Source organism: Mercenaria mercenaria, chromosome 8 (assembly GCF_021730395.1).
Source record: "Mercenaria mercenaria strain notata chromosome 8, MADL_Memer_1, whole genome shotgun sequence".
Classification (NCBI taxonomy): Eukaryota; Metazoa; Mollusca; class Bivalvia; order Venerida; family Veneridae; genus Mercenaria; species Mercenaria mercenaria.
Window position 1 is genome coordinate 23,518,049 of NC_069368.1, and position 23,604 is coordinate 23,541,652.

General features: G+C 34.4%; 1 protein-coding gene across 6 annotated transcripts; it reads left to right on the top strand.

Annotated features, from left to right (window-relative positions):
- The first annotated feature begins 2,622 nt into the window (after positions 1 to 2,622).
- On the top strand, positions 2,623 to 19,355 carry LOC123522879 (tyramine receptor Ser-2-like). 6 transcript variants are annotated; one of them, XR_008371992.1, is made up of 6 exons: positions 2,623 to 2,758; positions 3,151 to 3,294; positions 7,198 to 8,406; positions 10,023 to 15,277; positions 15,555 to 15,713; positions 16,093 to 19,355. XR_008371992.1 is itself a non-coding variant. In XM_045300367.2 (3 exons), the coding sequence occupies exon 3, from the start codon at positions 16,183 to 16,185 to the stop codon at positions 17,452 to 17,454; it is 1,272 nt and encodes a 423-aa protein (XP_045156302.2). In that variant the 5' UTR covers positions 14,858 to 15,277; positions 15,555 to 15,713; positions 16,093 to 16,182; the 3' UTR covers positions 17,455 to 19,355. The 6 variants fall into 6 exon arrangements, 1 of the variants encoding a protein (XP_045156302.2); XR_008371990.1 differs by having other exon boundaries at positions 7,198 to 15,277; XR_008371991.1 differs by lacking the exon at positions 7,198 to 8,406.
- Positions 19,356 to 23,604: the final 4,249 nt, after the last annotated feature.

The following is a 23,604-nucleotide window of genomic DNA, read 5'->3' on the forward strand; positions in this document are numbered from 1 at the left end:
AATGGTGGAAAAAAGAGCCGGTTAAACCCATGTTTATTGTAGCTTGAATTCTCTCTTGAATAGTTCTGTCGAGTTCATGTACTTTTAGGGGGTAGGAATGTATGCAAAATGGCGATTATGTCCAGTGCCTATATAGAACATATAGTAAAAATGTAATTGTGTTCTTATGCCATACATCTTGAACAATCGGTAAATCCTCGACGTTGATTATAAATTTAGATCTTAGAATCCCACTCAAATTAAACCACATCACAATTTATCTCGCCTTCTACAAGTTCCTCACATTTCTACTGGTGAATACACGTCACGTTCAGACAGGATATATTCCATATCCCGCTAGTAATTTTCCGATATAAATTTTGATTAAGGTCACACACGCCTAAATAGTATTCTCTGCATATTCTATATAAACCTGGCATTTTTTAAAGTGCTAACAAACATAGCTAGATCCATTTCAGAGAACAAATCTTTACCCCATTTTTGTTATGATAAAACTGACATACAATGAAGTGAAAAGTAGTCATGTACATTTATATCTCCTAAGAGAGGTTTCTTTTGTCACATTTGTTTACTGTAAAACCACATCAAACTCACACTGATGACTGTGACCTGGAAGTTCTACTCTTACTCTCACTTCACCAAATACAGCCTCCTCTTCCATTGTTTACAGAAATTTAAAAAATACATCAACAATGAAAATGCGCGAAAAATGGAAAAATTAGGATCTATTTATTAGGGACTTCTTTTGACCGAATTACTGCATTATGACCTAGAACCACTGAATTCCAAAAGCGGCTGGATAACTTCCACCCATGAAAAAATTCTACACTAAAGCGAGGCTTCGAATCCAAGACGGTGAGAGATAAGTGATTCAAAGTTTGCGACCTTATCCACTCGACCATGGAGACCTCTCATTCATTTTTGAGTTATGAAAGAAAACTCTGTATTATCTGAGCAACCTTCTCGTGTTAGAAAACTGATCTGTCAGACGTGACTGTAGTTACTTCCCCTGACGGTCTCCGTCCGTAATATCAGACCAAAATGAAATGAACGAGTAGGACTAAAGAGACACTAGGCAGTAAATACTATAGTAAATAGTTTATTTTGCCATTGTTTGGTTCGGAAGCTCAGAGGGGACATGTGAGTTTTATTTTTATATTATCACTTGGCCACGAAAAATATAAAATAAATAAAAAAATGAAAAAGAGCTATAGAAATAGAAAGTTAATTCGTTGCCTTAAGATATGAAAAAGAACAAAGAATTATTTCGTGGCCATGAGATATGAAAAGAAAAAAAAAACAATAGAAAACAAAAACTAATCTCGTGGCCTAAAAAACAATGAAGAACAAAAACAAAAAAAACAAAAACAAAGAAACAGAAAAGTAAATTCGTGGCCAAGAGATACAAACATAAAATTAAATTAAAACTAAAATGTAGAGATAAAACTCACATGTTCCTCTGAGCTTCCGTAGCTCCGTCAGGTAAAGATGTGAATGAGAAAGCTGTATTACATGTTCAAGTACGTGCAAATTATAACATTGGCACCAATAATCGGTGCAATTCTGTTAAAAGAAACAAAGCGAAACTTTATTTATATTGTTATTATAATGGTAATGAACATTATTTCAATAATCAAAGCCCTGAGACCGATAATTTATCATTATCACCCTATACTCAAGTCATTCGCTGTTAACTACGCAAAAAGTGTGGGCTAGGTGGGTCATTTTCTTTCATAACATACATATATAATTTAGCAACGTTTGACATGCCATATTCAGACTGCCCAATAATCTTGATATTTTATGTAAATGAAATGCGATACAGTAACATATCACACTTCCTATTCGAACAAAAAAGGGAAGTGAATGTATTTCCGTTACAATACGCTTACTATCGTGTGACAATTTATTTGCACTTTCTTAATTTTCATTTTACCTTGTTTTGCAGGTACAATATTTGCAATATCACGTACAAATAAATGAAGTTGGAATTATTCATGTTATAAATCACAAAAAAAGAAAACGCTCGTGACACCTGAGCGCTAGTGAACATTTTTTAAAACCACAATGCACATCTTAAATTTACTGCATTGTGCAACGTTTTAGTTGATCGAGAGTAGGTATTTTCCAGTATTCTAACACCGCTTCAATGGAACAGGCAATATTCTTCCCCCGTGTAAGAACATATTTTTTCCACGTACAAGTCGGTCAAGTGCACTTAAATGATATGACGTATTGACGTTCGTGAACAAGCGCTTCTAGTCGAATGGTGGCCTTCTTCAATGAAGTAAAACAAAAGGTTTTTCTTTTGAACACTTTGATATTATAGTAGCGTATGAGTGTACGCATTTAATCATAAATTGCAGCACCTGAGTCATCTTGTACCTCGGGGTGTAAGACGAGTTTTTCTTGCAACGGCAAAAACAGGGATTTCCCTGTCTGACATGCAAGAATATAAGAATATATCTCAGTGAGACAGAAACTTGGAAGAAGTAGACGATTTAAGGTCTTTGCCGAAGAAAAAGTTATCCGAGAACTTTTTACATTTTTGAGGAGTTTTGATATGCATTTCGCTTAAATTTCCGAACGACCCGCCTTAAAACGTTTCAAAATCTGTAAAATTAATCCTCTGACGATCACTTTATCTGCACATATGTAACAGTGTTTTGCTATGAATAAGTATTTTACGACGCAAAACTTGTGTAAATACCGCAATAAAATTATCTTCATTGATGCAGACAGGAGGTATTACAACAAAGTAAGTAATATCTATATTTTACTTCTTTTGAATACTTTAAGTGTGTTAAACTTTAGATTTGAACTCAATGTCTATAAATTAATTTTGATTTGAATATCGGCACAACAAATTTTGATTTATATCTATTTATTTTTGTTACTTTTTGACTACACCAGGAAGTTTAAATTGTTTTGTGGATGCATGGATCCTAACCAGACTGCGCAGATGCGCAGGCTGGTCTGGATCCATGCTGGTCGCAAAACCACTATGTTGGTTTTTTTCATGGCGCGGCTCATTTTACTCTGATAAAATTCCGCTTAAGCCAGTGCTAGTGGGCGTGATTATTTTAACGGATTTGGTTCCAAGCTTCAAAGGATCAAATATATTTCATTATTACTCTTTTATAATTGCAGATAAAACACATCAGTTCTAGGATATTTAAATAAGTTGAAACAATTACAGAAATCGATGAACTGTGAACCTATCCAGTGACCTATCACAGATGTGTCACTAGCTGATACGAAGGTGTTTGTCTTTGAAGGTGGAATCCAAATTAAGTAAGGAATGCATTCTGCAAAATAATGATAATTACAGATTAAAAGATAAACTAATTTAAAAACTAAGACAGTAATGATTCTGTGTCTGTTTGATTCGTTTAAAGTAATTTGGTCATAGAGCAGTCTAGTCCTCAGTTCAATGGACTTTCAGTTTTATATGTCTTGTGAGCACGGCAGATACATAAAAATGATTGTCGATAAAACTGAGTACACTTCCGGGTCCAGCTTGAAACCTTATCATGTATTCGTATCATACGTTATTCTTAATCATTCAATTTGATGAACGATCAGTATATACTGCGTAATCAGCATTGATGCATAACCCGCAGCGAAAAACTTAAAGTTTATACTTGGTTAAGAAGCAGCCTGACGTGACCATATTTAAGTTGCAGTACAATAAAAAAAAGCATTTTAGAATTATTATGTAGACTGAAAATAAAGCTTTTTGTTTTGTGTCTTGTCTTGGAGACAGTCGAGTGTAAAAGAACAACTGTTGATATTTGTATCTGTACGTAGATCTATATTCATCCTTCATTATCTGCCAGGACGTAACGAGAAAATATGCAGCTTCTTGAAGATCTAAATGATAGATGCTACGGGAATACGCTTCGGTGTTTGCATACTCCGCATTTGTATTGATGCTAGGAATCTTTAGGAATATTTTCTCTATTATATACTACGGATTCAAATTCCCGAAAACTACTACCAATGATTTGATTACTGGCTTGGCAGTCACGGACTTTGTGACATGCATCGTGTTCTGCGATGAAATAATTGAATTGTGCTTTACAATAACTTTGAAGAATGTTATCGGATGTAAGTTTATGTATTTTACAAATCATATATTGGGAGAAGGGTCTGCTTTTATTTTGACTTTGATAAGTGTATACCGATTCCAAAAGATCTGCAGGCGGCAATCGTGGCAGTTAACTGTGTTAACCGCCAAAATTTGCGTTGGGGTATTGTTATTCTATCTTTTCTCCTGTCTGTCAGAGATTTGTTATTTTAGAAGTTGGGCAGGTAAACCTTATATCCCCCGCGCAGAATAGATCAATTCCTGGTTACTACTGCACACTTACGAGGGACAGGGACAAGAAAACGACAGCCTTTCAGTTGATCGATTAAGTAACTTTTATAACTTTTATCACAACAATGGCTGTCTTGTACTCATTTGTAGTAAGAGAGATTTGGGTACAAAGTCAACGGAAGGAAAGCTATGCACTTCTGGTAGCGGCAAAATCAAGTGTTACTGAATCAGAATCAACTCGGCTGATATGAAAGACTTTCATAAGAAATCTACAGAAGATACTGGCTCATATGTTCAGAATAAAAGTACTGACCAAAACGTTTCACACTCGGACACAAAAGTTGACTTTAACACTCCACAATTAATTTCCAGCCAGTTACCCGAACAAAAAGATATTTTTTTACGGTTAAAAGTAACATTGCAAAAATTGGCGATGATAAACCACCCGCGAAAAGAATTCAAACAGAAAATAGTATAGAGCACAAGAAGCATAATTCTAAAAGAAAACATGCTGATAGCAGTTATAATAGCAGTGATAATTGTTATTACAGGGGCAAGTGTTTTAAGCTTTGTGTCTTACTTTATCGTAAACTTTGGAGTAAAGCGGACATCAAAAACTCCCGAGCAAGAATTCAGTGTCGGTAAGCAGAATACACTATGGTCGTTCATGCTCAACAATGCTGTAAATCCCTACATCATGGGGTTATTTAACAGGCAGTTTAGACGTTTTGTAAAGGATATCATTTTTAAATGTCAGTTATTAAGGAATTAGTTTATATAGGTATTGTAAAGGAAATCATTTGTAAATGTCAGTGTGTTTTAGGAAGTAGTTTAGACGTTTAATAAAGGATATCATTGGTAAATGTCAGTGTTTGGGGAAGTAGTTTTGACGCTTTGTAAAGAATATTATTAGCAAATTGCAGTGTTTGGGGACGTAGTTTAGACGCTTTCATTTGCAAATATGGGTGTATCAATAAATGTTTGCAGTTTGGTCTAAATTGTTTTCTACAACAAATATTTGATTAATTTCTGTCAGTACTTCTTAAAAAATTAACATGTTTAATTCATATTCTTGGAAAAACATCCGCGCAGTCTGGTCAGGGTTCGCTAATGGTTTCTCTAATTGCTATAGGTTTAGAAATCGAACAACATGGAACCAGACCAGACTGGTCTGGATCCATGCTGGTCGCAAAGCCACTATGTTAGTTTTCTCATGGCACGGTTCATATAAAAGGTTATAATATATAACTTGATTTTGGACGTAAATATAGTTGTGAACATTCATTATTCACACTATATCTACTGTGTAATTACATAACAATTTAGTGGTTTTACATTTTATGATATGCATTTACTTATTTGTTTTTATGTAAATAGTGTGTGGAGTATGACTCCCGCAAAATAATTTAAACGACAGCATGTTTATGTAACATTAAAACTCTCGGACAAAACGATTTATACTCGGGGGCTACGCCCTCTCGTACAAATCGTTTACCCTCGAATTTCAATGCCTTTTCTGTTTTGTATCATAGCCATCCATATATGGTAGTTCAGTAGGCGTTCCACATTGCCATATACAGCAGTTCAGTGAGTACTTAAAATCCTTGCTTTACAAATGTGTAAAGATCAGGTAAAATAAATCAATGCGAGCGCAGAAAAGCAATAAAATGCACTTCGCTGTCTGCTGTTAGAGACACGCCCATACACGCTGGCATACTTTCCTATCCAACAGTGCCGTAACTAGCGTGCGGGTATTTAATACCTGTACACTTTTAGTGGCAGGGGCCAGTTTCGCATTTGGCCCGGGTACGTTTTTAAAATAAAATAGACATATGTACTTTACAGGCATATATATTCAACTGGTTATTTATGATGTTTATAGAACTAAGGATTCCTGCGTACGAGTGATTATTGTGTAAAATAAATATGTGCATGTATCGATTTTCCTAGCTCCATGTAGACGGCCGGGTCTAAAACTTTACCTGAGGTAACGGAAGTCAGACGAATTGGAAACAGTCCTCCATCCATCCAGCTTCAGCTCAAATTTGCGGAAAAAGTAAACGGTTATGTGATACTTTTCTTCCCACCATTATTTTCGTCTGGCCACATGCCTTAAAAATATGCATGTGTTTTAGGTCAGTCATTTGCAGATAATACGGTACAGGTCGCGCAAGGAGTGCATTTTGGGCCATTTTTGTCTAAAAATTTAGTGTCCTGAAACCTGCGTTTTACTCGTTTTTATCACAGAAGCAACATAATCGGCAGACTGAACATGTCACATAATGAAGTGCTATGCCTATGCGAGACATTCGCTCAACAATTGCCTTGAATTTGTCGAAATTGGATTTTTTATGATTTTTTTCGCACTGGTATCAGCGCAGAGTTGTGGAGTTTTCAAATTTACTGTCCCTTGCCCCCATTTAGTTACCGCACCCTGCGCTCAGTGTTTACGATTTACCTGTACCAAATTTGTTAAGAAAAAGCACCGAGCTATTATCTGTTATAAAAATGAACAACAACGATTCTGTGTCTGGTCGGTTCGTTTAAACTCATATATTATTACACATATTAGGTCAGAGAGCAATCTTCTCTAAATTCAATGGACTTTCATATCTGTATCTCTTGTGAAAACAGCAAATATGTAAACTTGTTTGTCGATAAAACTAAGTATACTTCCGGGTCCAGCTCTTTCCTTTTCATGTATTCATATCATACTTTATCCTTATTCGGTGGTGGACGATAGGTATATTACGTAATCCGCATTGATGCATAGTCGATATTCTGTTAAGAAGCAGCATGTATTTTGGAATACTATTAGAGCAATCATTACTGAATTATTCTGCACATTGAAAATAAAGCATTTTTGTTTTGTTTAGGAGACAGCTGAGATTGAAAGAACAATAAGCATTCAGACTTGCTGACAATTGTGTCTGTACATAGAATTTAATCCTGTCTTCTCTGTTAGGACGTAAAATGGATTCCTCAGAAGAAAATGCGCAGCTTCTGGAATACCTAAATGATCAGAAGATACAGGAATACGCTCCGGCTATTGCATACTCCGCATTTGTTATGATACTAGGAATCTTTGGGAATATTTTCTCCATTATATACTACGGATTTAAATCCCCAAAAACTACTACCAATAGTTTGATAACGTACTTGGCAGTCAAGGACATTGTGACATGTATCGTGTTCTGCGATGAAATAATTGAATTGTGCTTTACAATAACTTTCAAGAATGTTATCGGATGTAAGTTTATGTATTTTACTAACCATACATTGGTAATAGGGTCTGGTTTCATTTTGACATTGATAAGTGTAGATCGTTTCCGAAAGATCTGTGGCGGCAATCGTGGAAATTAACTGTGTTAACCGCCAAAATTTGCGTTGGGGTATTGTTTTTCTATCTTTTCTCCTGTCTGTCAGAGATTTGTTATTTTAGACGTTGGGCAGGTAAACCTTATATCCCCCGCGCAGAATAGATCAATTCCTGATTACGAGGGACGGGGATAAGAAAACGACAGTTACTGACTTTCAGTTGATCGATTAAGCAACTTTTATAACTTTTATCACAACAATGGCTGTCTTGTACTCATTTGTAGTAAGAGAGTTTTGGGTACAAAGTCAACGGAAGGAAAGCTATGCGCTTCTGGTAGCGGCAAAATCAAGTGTTACTGAATCAGATTCAACTCGGCTGACGTGAAAGACTTTCATAAGAAATCTACAGAAGATACTGGCTCATCTGTTCAGAATGAAAGTATTGACCAAAACGTTTCACACTCGGACATAAAAGTTGACTTTAACACTCCACAATTAATTTTCAGCCAGTTACCTGAACAGAAAGAGAAATTTTTTACGGTTAAAAGTAACATTGCAAAAATTGGCGATGATAAACCATCCGCGAAAAGAAATCAAACAGAAAATAGTATAGAGCACAAGCAGAATAATTCTAAAAGAAAACATGCTGATAGCAGTTATGATAATTGTTATTACAGGGGCAAGTGTTTTAAGCTTTGTGTCTTACTTTATCGTGACCCTTGGAGTAAAGCGGACATCAAAAACTCCCGAGCAAGAATTCAGTGTCGGTAAGCAGAATACACTATGGTCGTTCATGCTCAACAATGCTGTAAATCCCTACATCATGGGGTTATTTAACAGGCAGTTTAGACGTTTTGTAAAGGATATCATTTTTAAATGTCAGTTATTAAGGAATTAGTTTATATAGGTATTGTAAAGGAAATCATTTGTAAATGTCAGTGTGTTTTAGGAAGTAGTTTAGACGTTTAATAAAGGATATCATTGGTAAATGTCAGTGTTTGGGGAAGTAGTTTTGACGCTTTGTAAAGAATATTATTAGCAAATTGCAGTGTTTGGGGAAGTAGTTTAGACGCTTTTATTTGCAAATATGAGTGCATTAATAAATGTTTGCAGTTTGGTCTAAATTGTTTTCTACAACAAATATTTGATTAATTTCTGTCAGTACTTCTTAAAAAATTAACATGTTTAATTCATATTCTTGGAAAAACATCCGCGCAGTCTGGTCAGGGTTCGCTAACGGATTCTCTAATTGCTATAGGTTTACAAATCGAACAACATGGAACCAGACCAGACTGTGAGGATGCGCAGGCTGGTCTGGATCCATGCTGGTCGCAAAGCCACTATGTTAGTTTTCTCATGGCGCGGCTCATATAAAAGGTTATAATATATAACTTGATTTTGGACGTAAATATAGTTGTGAACATTTATTATTCACACTATATCTACTGTGTAATTACATAACAATTTAGTGGTTTTACATTTTATGATATGCATTTACTTATTTGTTTTTATGTAAATAGTGTGTGGAGTATGACTCCCGCAAAATAATTTAAACGACAGCATGTTTATGTAATAGAAAGAGCATTGAAATTCGAGGGTAAACGATTTGTACGAGGGGGCGTAGCCCCCGACTATAAATCGTTTTGTCCGAGAGTTTTAATGATCTTTCTGTTTTGTATCATAGCCATCCATATATGGTAGTTCAGTAGGCGTTCCACATTGCCATATACAGCAGTTCAGTGAGTACTTAAAATCCTTGCTTTACAAATGTGTAAAGCTCAGGTAAAATAAACCAATGCGAGCGCAGAAAATCAATAAAATGCACTTCGCTGTCTGCTGTTAGAGACACGCCCATACACGCTGGCAAACTTTCCTATCCAACAGTGCCGTAACTAGCGTGCGGGTATTTAATACCTGTACACTTTTAGTTCCCGCACCCTGCGCTCAGTGTTTACGATTTACCTGTACCAAATTTGTTTAGAAAAAGCACCGAGCTATTATCTGTTATAAAAATGAACAACAACGATTCTGTGTCTGGTCGGTTCGTTTAAACTCATATATTATTACACATATTAGGTCAGAGAGCAATCTTATTCTCTAAATTCAATGGACTTTCATATCTGTTTGTCTTGTGAAAACAGCAAATATGTAAACTTGTTTGTCGATAAAACTAAGTATACTTCCGGGTCCAGCTCTTTCCTTTTCATGTATTCATATCATACTTTATCCTTATTCGGTGGTGGACGATAGGTATATTACGTAATCCGCATTGATGCATAGTCGATATTCTGTTAAGAAGCAGCATGTATTTTGGAATACTATTAGAGCAATCATTACTGAATTATTCTGCACATTGAAAATAAAGCATTTTTGTTTTGTTTAGGAGACAGTTGAGGGTTGAAAGAACAATAAGCATTCAGACTTGCTGACAATTGTGTCTGTACAGGGAATTTAATCCTGTCTTCTCTGTCAGGACGTAACGAAAAAAAATGGATTCCTCAGAAGAAAATGCGCAGCTTCTGGAAGACCTAAATGATCAGAAGATACAGGAATACGCTCCGGCTATTGCATACTCCGCATTTGTTATGATACTAGGAATCTTTGGGAATATTTTCTCCATTACATACTACGGATTTAAATCCCCAAAAACTACTACCAATAGTTTGATAACTTACTTGGCAGTTACGGACTTTGTGACATGTATCGTGTTCTGCGATGAAATAATTGAACTGTGTTTTACAATAACTTTTAAGAATGTTATCGGATGTAAGTTTATGTATTTTACTAACCATACATTGGTAATAGGGTCTGGTTTCATTTTGACATTGATAAGTGTAGATCGATTCCGTAAGATCTGCCGACGGCAATCGTGGCAGCTAACTGTATTAACAGCCAGAATATGCGTTGGGGCATTGTTATTTCTATCTTTTCTCCTGTCTGTCAGGGATTTTGTTATTTTAGATGTTGTACAGGTAAACCTTACTCTCACTGCGCAGAATACAACAATTCCTGGTTACTACTGCACACATACGAGGGACGGGGACAAGAAAACGACAGTTACTGCATTTCAGTTGATCGATTTAGCAACTTTTGTTATAGTTATCCCAACAATGGCTGTCTTGTACTCATTTGTGGCAAGGGAAATTTGGATACAAAGGAAAAAGAAGGAAAGCCATATGATTTTGGTAGCGGCAAAATCAAGTGTTACCGAATCTGATTCAACTGATGTGAAAGGCTTTCATAAGATATCTGCAGAAGATACTGGTTCATCTGTTCTGAATGAAAATACTGACCAAAACGTTTCACACTCAGACACGAAAGTTGACATTAACACTCCACAATTAATATTCAGCCAGTTACCTGCACAGAAAGAGAAATGTTTTACGGTGGAAGGTAACATTCCAAAAATTGACGATGCTAAATCACCCGCTGCAATAAATCCAACAGAAAATAATAGAAAGCACAGGGAGCATAATTCTAAAAGAAAACATGCTGACGCGATTGAAAGAAAGATAGCAGTTATGATGATTGTAATTACAGGGGCAAGTATTTTAAGCTTTGTGCCTTACTTTATCGTGAACCTTGGAGTAAAGCGGAAATCAAACACACCCGAGCAAGAATTTAGTGTCGGTATGCAAATTGCATTACGGTCGTTCATGCTCAACAATGCTGTAAATCCATACATTATGGGGTTTTTCAACACGCAGTTTAGACGCTTTGTCAAGGACATCATTTGTAAATGTCAGTGTTTGAGGAAGTAGTTTAGACGCTATGTACAGGATATCATTTGTGAATGTCAGTGTTTGACGAAGAAGTTCAGACGCTTTGTAAAGGATATTATTTGTAAATTTCTGTGTTTGAGGAGGTAGTTCAGACACTTTTTAAAGGATAGCATTTGTAAATGTCATTGTTTGCTCAAGGAAGTAGTTTAGACGCTTTGTAAAGCATATCATTTTTAAATAAGAAATAGTTTGGAGTTTGGGCTTAATTGTTTTCTACAACAAATATTTGGTTAATCTGGGTCAGAACGTTTTCAAAACTTACATGTTAGTGTCGTATTCTTGGGAAAAAAACTATTCATAGAATTGTACGTTAGCTTACTAGCTATTCCTGAGTAAAAGAGGACTACCAAAACACATTAAGCTGTGCGTGGGTGTGTTAACGGATCATTGACAAAATGATTTGGACTGACAGTGTTATATAAACAGATTGGTTCCCTTGTGTAAAGATGGTTTAGGGGTGAGTAAGTCTCTACATTTAAGGCCTCTTTCTATGTTTAAATATTTATGAAGATCGAAAAGGATAATGTTTGTACTGGAATATGTAAATGAATATAGTTACGACAAACCAGGAAATTTATTATTCAAACTATATCTACTCTGAAATTACGTAATAATTTAGTTGTTTTAGATCTTATGATATGCATTTACTAATTTGTTTTTATATAAATAGTTTGTGGAGTATACTTTGTTCTGAAATACAGTATAATATTATGTTTCTGTAAATAACACTTAGTTTCTATTGTTATAAATCTTTATAAAATACTTGAACACAATAACCGCTATAACAGTACATATAATATAATAATAAAGATTGCTTTATATCATGGCTATTTGGTACTGTACACGTTGTTTTAATGTCAGTTAAAAGAGAGCCATTCTAAATATAATGACACTCGTGCTGGAATATGGTAAACAATCTGTGTAGAGAGTTCAAATTTAGTTTATCCCTTCAAATTATTCGCCCTGACTTCCGTCAGGTGATCGTTGCAGCGTGGTAACTGAAAAATACTACTCCAAAGTTCTTAATTCGATAAATATTTTTGAATAAGTGAGATGATTGATTTGTACCACTTTTTCGTCGTTCAGAAATTTGTGAACGATGGCGCTTTTGTGAGCCGCAGCACTTTTGTAATTTCGTTGAACTGTTTTCAGTGCTTGGTCTCTATAAAACTTTCCAGTGACTGAGTTCCTGACGGTGTAGGAATTTGTATAGTACACACTGAGTTAAAGAAGATAGAATACAAATACAAACGTTTTTGACACTTTTAGCTTTTTTGCAATTACTGGTCTACGTTCACCTTTTCACAGCCACTGTCTGTTGTCAAAGCGAAGCTGTGGCTTATAAAAGTATATCCAGATCTCGTCTCATCTTAGGAGCTACAATCTTAATTTCGAGAAATAGGCGTTTCTTTAGCACATTTGACCCTACTGGCCTTTTGCTCCTCGACTGACAGGTGAGGCAGTATTCGGGCACAAATCTTTCTTAAACAAGTGCTTGGTGAGAATACAGGCCGGTTTTCTATTCGTTTGTATTTCAGACAGAAAATATAAGGTATATAATAAGTACATGTGTCTGTATTTTGATGTATGCAAATAATAAAACAAGGACAATACAGGATATAGACAAATATAAGTTAGCTGGCATCAGACCTCGCATCATGCATTAACAAGTTCGTTTTTATTTAAATGGAACGGATTACTTGCTTACTTTGGTTATAAAATTATGCATGACTTTTGAGTATTTTACATATTTACATTGTTAGAAGTACTTTAACACTATCGCCGTTTTAAATTTGATTATATCAGGCTGGGCAAAGTTTATTAAACCGACAGGTAGCATTTACGTTCCGGGTTTATTCTATACTTAAAGATTTAAACCTTAAACACGACATGGCCACCATCACAAAATAACATAGTCACAACGTTCCACCTTTTGTTCGATCTACCTTTGAGGATATTGAAAAAGGTTCACTGTTACTCGTTATTAATCGCAAGTTGTACTTTTATTTCATAATAAATGAATCTTCAAACTTAATTTCTGATGTCAAATAACAAAACGGTTAAATAGCCCAGCAAGGCATTCAATAAGTGTTCATTTCAGACTTTATGACAAATAACATGAGAGGTGCTATTTTGTTCCATCCAATGAAAGAAAGTATTTTTATGACAGAAGTTTTAGAACTTATTTCCCGAGACTGTTGAATGATACACCTTTGAGTATAGGACAGTCTAAATTCTCAGACGTTTTAAAGAAGAATCTGAAAAAAAGTATGTCAGAGGTTTATATTAATTGTGTTTAAGGAAACAGTTAGGTTTCATTGTGGTTTGCAGAGCAATGTCAGCTACATTTTAATGCATTGGCCTTCAATGTCAATTTTGATTTATGTATTGTATGATTATTGATATAAATGACATTTTATGTTTAAAAACTTAAATGACGCTGTTGAATATAATATACTTGTGAAAAAAAAATAGGCGTTTAATCAAATACAACAGTTTCAGTTTCCAGGTTGTAAAGACAAAATAAATTGCTATAATGATTGCAACATATTTCCTTGTTTTCAAACTGCCCAAATAACCTTGAGCTTTTTTGTAAGTTACATGCAATTCAATAACATGCCACACTTCCTTTTTGAACATAAAAAGTACAGAATGTACACCCGTTACAATACGCTTACTATCATGTGACAATTTATTCGCACTTTCGTAATTTTCAATTTATCTTGTTTTGCATGTACAACATTTGCAAAATCACATAGTTTTACAAATAAATGAAGTTGGAACTTTTATGGTATAAAACACGTAAAAACGAAAGCTTCCGTGGGACTCCCTAATAAAACAATGCACACCATGTTTTATTGTCTTCATTTGCAGCGTTTAAATTGATTCATAGTTGGAACATGTTTAAAGTCAAATATATGCATTTGTTTTAACACCGTCTGTTAGAACAGCTAATATTTTTTCCGCCGCGTCACATCACATTTTTCTACGCACAACGGTCAAGTGCACTTGAGTCATATGCTGTCGTGATGTTTGTAATACAAGGGTTTCTAGTCGAAATAGCTTGGCCTTCGTAAAGCCCAGACGTTGAATCCACCGTATTTATTCAGTAACTATGGTAATTTATACATTTTACTCCATCTTACGCATATGGTTTGTAAATACACATATAAGTTACTATAAAATGCATACCGGACGGGTTTTCCAGTGCTGCCAAATGTCTTATTCAGTGTTGTTATATTTTCTGGTCCTTTGGGAATATGGAGTACATTAAAAGTATGTGTAATAGAGTCCCGCTTAAGCCGGTGCTAGGATGCGTGGAGGTGATGCACACTTCATTACCTCTCATGAGCAGACTCAGTAAAATCGAGTCTGCTATTATTCTTCTTGATTACATTCTTTGCTACCAAAGCATCTTTTACAGATTTTATTTACAACCAAATTTGTAAAAATGGCCGTAATAGAAAGTAATTCGTATAATTTTATTTCTTATACGGTATTCAATGTTATAAGAAAATTTCTCTGTTTTAACAGTCACTTGAAAGAACGAGACGGTTACATGTCTCTATCGAAAAACAAATAAATCCTAGATACTTTTTGACATTTTTTGAGGAGTTTGACAGACATAACTACATTTCTTTCACTTAAATTTCCGAATGCGTCGCCTTAAAACCTTTCAAAACGAAACTGGTAAATCAGTTGACGATCGTTTTATCTGAACATCTGTAGCAGTGCTTTATTGTAAATAAGTATTTTACGACGCAAAATATTTTAACATACTCTGTTTAACATAGAGTAAGTTAACGCCGCTATAAACATCATCTTAATTAATACAGACAGGGGATGCTCCAAAAAGGTACGTATAATTTACTTTTGAATAATTTAAGTATGTTGAACTTTAAATTTGAACTCAATGTCTATACACATTTTTTATTTGAATATGTAAACAACAACTTTTGTTTTGTATATATTTATCTCGTTACTTTTTAACTATATAACAAAGTGATATACCAGGAAGTTTAGATTGTTGTTGTGGATTTTTTTACGATGCAGTTAAAGTTATTTTTATTTTCTGCGTTGATATGAACAGTCAATTCTATGACATTTAAATACAACAGTTGTAACATTTACAGAAATCGATGAACTGTGTACCCATCCAGTGACCTATTTCAGTGGTGTCACTAGCTGATACGAACTGTCTTTGAAAGTGGAATTGAGATAGGGGTAACGCAAGTTACTAGTATTGTGTAAGGAAGGCGTTCTGAGGAATAACAATAATTCCAGATCAAAAGGTAAACGATTAATAACGAGTCTGTGTCTGGTTGGTTTATAGTAATTTGTTCATAGAGCAGGCTAGCTCTAAGTTCAATGGACTTTCATTTTTATATGTCTTGTGAACACGGCAGATATTTAAAATTGTTTGTAGAAAAAATTGAGTACAATTCCGGGTCCAGCTTAATACCTTATCCTGTATTCTTATCATACGTTATTCTTAATTATTCTAATTGATGAACGATCGGTGTATAGCGTAATCCGCATTGATGCATAACCCGCAGCGATTAAGAAGCAGCATATACATGACCGTATTTAATTTGCAGTTCTATCAAAGCAAGCATTTTAGAATTATTCTGTAGACTGAAAATAAAGCTTTTTGTTTTGTGTCTTGTCTAGGAGACAGTCGAGTTTAAAAGAACAACTGCTGACATTTGTATCTGTACGTAGAAATTTATCCTTCCTTCTCTGTCAGGACGTAACGTGAAAATGGATTCCTCAGAAGAAAATGCGCTGCTTCTTGAAGACCTTAATGATCAGAAGATACGGGAATACGCTCCGGCTATTGCATACTCCGCATTTGTGATGATACTTGGAATTTTTGGAAATATTTTCTCCATTATATACTATGGATTCAAATCCACCAAAACTACTACCAATAACTTGATAACGTACTTGGCAGTCACGGACTTTGTGACATGTATCGTGTTCTGCGATGAAATAATTGAATTGTGCTTTACAATAACTTTCAAGGATGTTATCGGATGTAAGTTTATGTATTTTACAAATCATACATTGGTAGTAGGGTCTGCTTTCATTTTGACTTTAATAAGTGTAGACCGATTCCGAAAGATCTGCCGGCGGCAATCGTGGCAGTTAACTGTGTTAACAGCCAGAATTTGCGTTGGGGTATTGTTATTTCTATCTTTTCTCCTGTCTGTCAGGGATTTTGTTATTTTAGACGTTGTACAGGTAAACCTTACATCCCCCGCGCAGAATAAATCAATTCCGGGTTACTACTGCACACATACGAGGGACGGGGACATGAAAACTACAGTTACTGCCTTTCAGTTGATAGATTTAGCAACTTTTATAATAGTTATCACAACAATGGTTGTCTTGTACTCATTTGTTGCAAGGGAGATTTGGATACAAAGGAAACGGAAGGAAAGTCATATGCTTTTGGTAGCGGCAAAATCAAGTGTTACAGAATCTGAGTCAACTGATGTGAAAGGCTTTCATAAGATATCTGCAGAAGATACTGGTTCATCTGTTCTGAATGAAAATACTGACCAAAATGTTTCACACTCAGACACGAAAGTTGACATTAACACTCCACAATTAATATTCAGCCAGTTACCTGAACAGAAAGAGAAATGTTTTACGGTGGAAGGTAACATTCCAAAAATTGGCGATGATCAATCACCCGCCACAAGAAATCCAACAGAAAATAATAGAGAGCACAAGGAGCATAATTCTAAAAGAAAACATGCTGACGCGATTGAAAGAAAGATAGCAGTTATGATGATTGTTATTACAGGGGCAAGTGTTTTAAGCTTTGTGCCTTACTTTATCGTGAACCTTGGAGTAAAGCGGAAATCAAACACACCCGAACAAGAATTCAGTGTCGGTATGCAGATTGCACTACGGTCGTTCATGCTCAACAATGCTGTAAATCCCTACATCATGGGGTTATTTAACACGCAGTTTAGACGTTTTGTAAAGGACATCATTTGTAAATGTCAGTGTTTAAGGAAGTAGTTTAGACGTTTTGTAAAGGATATCATCTGTAAATGTCAGTGTTTAAGGAAGTAGTTTAGACGTTTTGTAAAGGATGTATGGCGTTTGTAAATGTCAGTGTTTAAGGAAGTAGTTAAGACGTTTTGTAAAGGATAGCATTTGTAAATGTCAGTGTTTAAGGAAGTCGTTAGACGCTTTGTAAAGAATATTATTTGCAAATGCCAGTGTTTGGGGATGTAGTTTAGACGCTTTCATTTGCAAATGTCAATGTTTTAATAAAGAAGATTGGAGTTTTGGCTAAATCGTTTTCTACAACGAATATTTGATTAATCTCTGTCAGTATTTTTTTCAAAAATTACATGTTAATTTCATATTCTTGGACCAACAACTATTCATAAAATTGTAGGGTAGGTTTTTCGATATTCTCGATAATTCAAGAGGAACTACCAAACCACATTAAGTTGTTTAGGGTTTAGGGTTAAGTATCTACTTTTTAAGATAAGACTTCTTTCTTTGATAAAATCTGTATGAAGATCGTTTGAGGCTCCTTTTTCTGACTCAATGTTCTATTGTTAAGAATAAAGAGTAATGACGTAGAACTTGGTTTTGGACTGGAATGCATGTAAATAAATATAGTTACGACAAACCAGGAAATTTATTATTCAAACTATATCTACTGTACAATTACATAATGATTTAGTGGTTTTAGATCTTATGATATGCATTTACTAATTTGCTTTTATATAAATAGTGTGTGGAGTATATTTTGTTCTGAAATATAGTATAATATTGTGTTTCTGTAAATAATACCTAGTGTCCCTTGTTTATCAAAATACAGACTTCTGTTACCCGATTTTAAATGGTGTTTTTACTGTTAGACTATATGTATCTTCCTGATTTAAATATGGAAGTGTGCGTATTTTGTTCGGATAATACATGCATGTGTTTTGGGAGGAAAACGTAGTTGTAAGATATTTAGCAAATAAATTGACGGTACTTATTTTCCGGGTTTATTCAAATCAGACTGCTGATTAAATAATACAAGATTCTCAACATTGTACTTACCCGGTAAACAAGTCAAATATACTTATTGACGACGGCAATGGACAATGATGTAGACCTAGACTGGAATGTATGTAAATTATACATAGTAACGACATTTGTAGAACCTTGAATTACATTTACGAGTACGACAATATTCCTTAAACGTTTAACGTTTGTATCTCGAAGTTTAAATTTTTTCACTTTACTCTAGCATTGTTGCGATGATACCTCACAGGAATCTTATTTTTTTCAACTGATGATAGTAAAGACTTCTCATGATCTGCACTGTTCGCCATTCAGTCAGTATCTTATTGGTTTGCACCCCTTTTAACAGTTAATGGTACTGTCCAACTTGAAAGATGAACAGGTTCATTATAGAAATTTAGCAGACTAAGGATTATGGCTTCCTTTTTAGACTTTATACGTTGATGAGTACGGGTCCTGGACAGAGACAAAACATAACTCTGTCCCTCTGGTCAGATCGCTCTGTGTCTGTACTAGTAGAGGATGAATTATGCGCCCTGTGTGGCTGCATTTGAACTATGTAAAGCGCCTTTGAACGTGAAATTGATCATGAAAAGGGCGATATATAAATCTGGTATGATAATAATAATAATAATAATAATAATAACTGATAATTAAATAGCTTGGTAGCTTTAGATAATGCGACTTGCATTTATCAATTTCCTTTAATGAACTAGATAACTTGCTTACAGCGTTTATAAAGCGTACCGCCCTTGAAAAAAAAATCTGTTTAATGTTAATTTTGTGATATTATTTTGGAGTGTTTTACAAATTTCTATTGTTATTAATATTTATAAAATACTTATAACAATTACCCTTATAACAATAAATATAATAATAAACATTGATTTATATCATGGCTATTTAGTATTTTACACATTGTTTTAATGTCAGTTGTAAGAGAGCCATTCAAACAAATTGATAATCGTGCTAAAATAAGGTATACAATCTTTCTACAGACTTCAAATTTAGTTTATCCCTTCCAAGTATTCGCCCCTGACTTCCGTCAAGAAATCCAAGAGGTGATCGCTGTAGCGTGATGTCCATTGGTACGGTTTAAGTAACTGAAAAATATTACCCTAAAGTTCTTTATTCGAGCCCTGTCTTTAAGGACTATACATCTGATGCAAAACTAAATATTTACAAAACGGTACGATAGTTATCAATACAACTTTGTAGTTATTCATGTAGCTTGTCAAATTTCTATACGAAGCGCGTGATTGTCGTTTTTAGAATCACATTCGTATCAGATTGTTCGACATTTATCAACAACATATTTTACGTGTTTATTTAAACTTACATACAAAATAAAGACTTCTGTTATTCGCTCAGGATTTCAAGGTTTTTGAAACAGTATCTTTCTAGTTTAAAATTTCAATTTATACAGATTAAAAAAGAAGTCGCTATATGACATATAATTGTGTCTGTGTGACAATTAACCCAGCAAAAAGGTACGTGCGTTGGATCGGAGTGAATGAAAAATATGTAGTACATAACGACATACTCAGAAAAGTTAACTATATCTACAGAACATAAGTTGAAGATAGTTTGTGTAAGACTTAACAACACGCATTAACCAAATTTCTCAAGGTAATGTTCTTTTGATCATATTTTGCTACCTAAATCACATCAGACCTATCTCCCTTCGTCAGGGCTCGAAAATGAACCAATACGCTAACGTTCAATATGCACGAATATTCGTGAGTTATATAATAAAATGACAAAAAGATAACAACTTTATTTTCTGAAGGTTACATACTATACTAAGTGTACAAATACAAATAGTATACAAGTTATTTCCAGTATGGCCTTCAATTAAATTTCATATACATTCAGATATTTACACAATCATATACAATCAATTTATAATCAAACATTTAAAAAAAAACACATATCAGAATTACTTAAATGTTTCTTCGACAAACACGTCTCAAATTACAGGTCTTAAAAAGCATAATATACACAAATTATATTGGTGGAACCATCCGAACAATTAAGATGCTTGCAATGTGCTTTTCACATTTGGTTCAAAAAGGGACTCTTGAGAATTGAATGACTGCCCATGTTGATATCTACATTAGATAGGCTAGTCCACTGGCACCAGAACAGAAAGAAAATGCCCTTGTACATGTTATACCCTACCCCTAGGTATTCTATAAGAACCATGGTAATGAACGGGAAAGTGCGCTAACCCATTTTAATCGTACATTTCTCACCTAAAACCCGCAGTTCGGTGAATGGGTACCCAGCATATTGAACAAGCGGTAATTTGTCTTACATCGTGCACCAGTCACTTTGTCTCAATATTTCATATTGCAGAGATACTCATATTTTATGCTTTCGTACACGTTACAGAAAAAACAACTTGCGTAAACTTCCCTAATGAACATCCGGTATAGAGGTCACAGCAGTGTGCACATGTTAGGCGAAATGTAAACAAACAAAAACAGAATGCAAAATATTCACAGTTTTACAATAAAACTCGAAATGATGAATGAAATTCATCTTGTATATGATTTTGAATTTGAAGTCATACATTTGTATACATCTGTACTGTTTACTTAATTCATAGTGCACATTTATGCGACACCTACACATATTAGCGTACACGTGTAGTTAAACAACGACAGACATACATTTTCACTTCAGCCAATCACAAGTAAGAAATATTGAAAAAAAATGTGACCGGTACACAATGAAAGATAAATTACCTCTTGTTCAATATCAATAGTAAATATTTACCGAACTGCGCGGTTTAGGTATAAAGTGCGCAGTTGAAATGGGTAGGTATATTTTCCCGTTCATGACCATGGTTCTTATAGAATACCTAGGGGCAGGGTATTACATGTACAAGGGCGTTTTCTTCCTGTTCTGATGCCAGTGGGCTAGTCATACAGTGAACACATGAATAAATATTATATAATTATAACATTACAGCACATCAAATACAAAGATAGCATGCCAATTTGATATGATGATATTTCAAATGCACATTACAATACAATTCTTATTAAGAAAATAGGATTTTATTCAAAGAAGAAGTTCCATCAATTTTCAGATGAAATATCTGTTGAAATGAAGCTCACAATAACATTCCTGTTAAGAATGACAGTATATCCTATGATACATTTAAGATATAACAAATCTAATTGAATTGTAAATAATCACGACAGTACATCATATGATCTGAAAACAGGGTATGTATAAACAAGATAGAAAAAAATCCTTATATGGACATAATGTCATTTTTACTTATGAAGGTTAATCATCAGAGGAAGTTTGTATCTGGCATGCTAGCTGTAAAGCACTTAAAATTACGAGAGGGCAGTATTCTTTATGAGCAACTACCTTGTTTACTTTATGTGTCGTCCCGATACGATTTCTCCTTCTTTGATGTATTAAAATATTTCAACTTTTCCCAATAAACGCTGTAATATGAGACTTTTCATGTATGTGTAAAACTAGGATTTCGGCTGCTAATATCAACATTAGATATCAAGTTAAATTATAATCCTGCCGTAATAACTGTAGTTAAAACCAATATTCTAATATTAATTTTTAACGTTAGTGAAACTTTAAAGTCAGATATATACTTTAACTATACTTATATTATGAATTAGCTGTACCAAAGAAACACAAAAATGTTTCCTTACACATAAATAAGGTTATTCGGGGACATTTCTCAAGATTTCAAGATTTTCTTCAATGAACTGTCAATAGCTTATAGAAAAGTCTGATCTTTTGTACACTTTTCTTAATATACATTATACCAAAAATGTTTGAATTTTTTGTACTAAAAACTATATCTACAATGTTTTCTAAGATTCTAAAGCATTCTATTGTATTCTAAATATTCATTGTATGGAACGAATAGTATTTTCTATATGTCTCTTTTGTCAAATGATTGCTGAAAAAATAGTTTTGGGAGATACATATGTAAGCAATGGCATCACGAAAAAAAAAAATTGATTGAATTTATGTATAGACGTGCATTTTACAGACACATTCGGGTCAATGAGTTATTTCTACATTTATTAACCCTTATCCTGTTACATTTCTACAATGAACTTGTCCGTCTTTCAACTTAGACAGTACCATTAACTCGACGCCCCAGAATAAGAAGGGCGTAAGTGTTAGTTACGCCCTTTTATGAATAATACATTTTTTGAAATTACATACTAAGGGGCTTAATCCTATGAAAAAAATGTTACAAACTACTGTGTTGACCAAATTCACCAAATTATGAATAATAAAAGGGCGTAAGTGAAAAGTTTTTCAGAACCATAGTAATAGAAGGGCGTATCTGCACTTAAATGTTGTACCAGAAGGGTCCACTTGTGTTTATAGAATTAGAAGTGCGTATATGTCATAAACAGTTTTTTTCGTTTTGCCAAAAACTATGATTTTCCACTTACGCCCTTCTAATTCTGAGGCGTCGAACTGTTATAAGGGGTGCTTACCAAAAAGACACTTACTGAATGACGAACAGTGTATATCAGGATCAAACTGCACGCATGTGCAGGTTGATTATGATCTGCACTGGTCGCAAAGGCAGAAGCAATCGTGTCCAGCATGATAAGGGTTAATAAGCTTTTGAGGAAAACGCATTTTCCAACTAAATTGTCACTGTATAAATATAGCCCGATCGTCGATTAATCATGATTAAAATCACACACATCACACACGGACAATTCATATGATATTAACTCTAATATATGTATTTCAATGATTCGGATTCAGACAACGACGAATACAGTACTCTCAACTGAACGGGTATATAACTATGTTTGGCTTATTTTAGGAATTGTTATTTCGTCAGAATTCGACAATGCTGAATTTCTTTGCAGACGATCACATCGTGGACGACTAAATCATGATTCGTAGACGCCGTGAGCATTCAGCATATCATTACATTAGGATAATGTTTTGGCATGAAACCCAAGATATTTTGTTCTGCTCTTGTAAATGTGGATATTCATTTACCAGAGACTTCTAAAAGGGCGTTTAAAAGATCCGTTTCCGTTTCCGGACAGTAACAACAACTCGACCAACTTTTATTTATCTATTAAAACGATACTGGAAATGCCTCATTTAGCTACTTTA

What these genes read in the sequence shown, in the direction of transcription:
- LOC123522879 (XM_045300367.2), top strand. Translation starts at nt 16,183, where the DNA reads ATGGATTCCTCAGAAGAAAATGCGCTGCTTCTTGAAGACCTTAATGAT.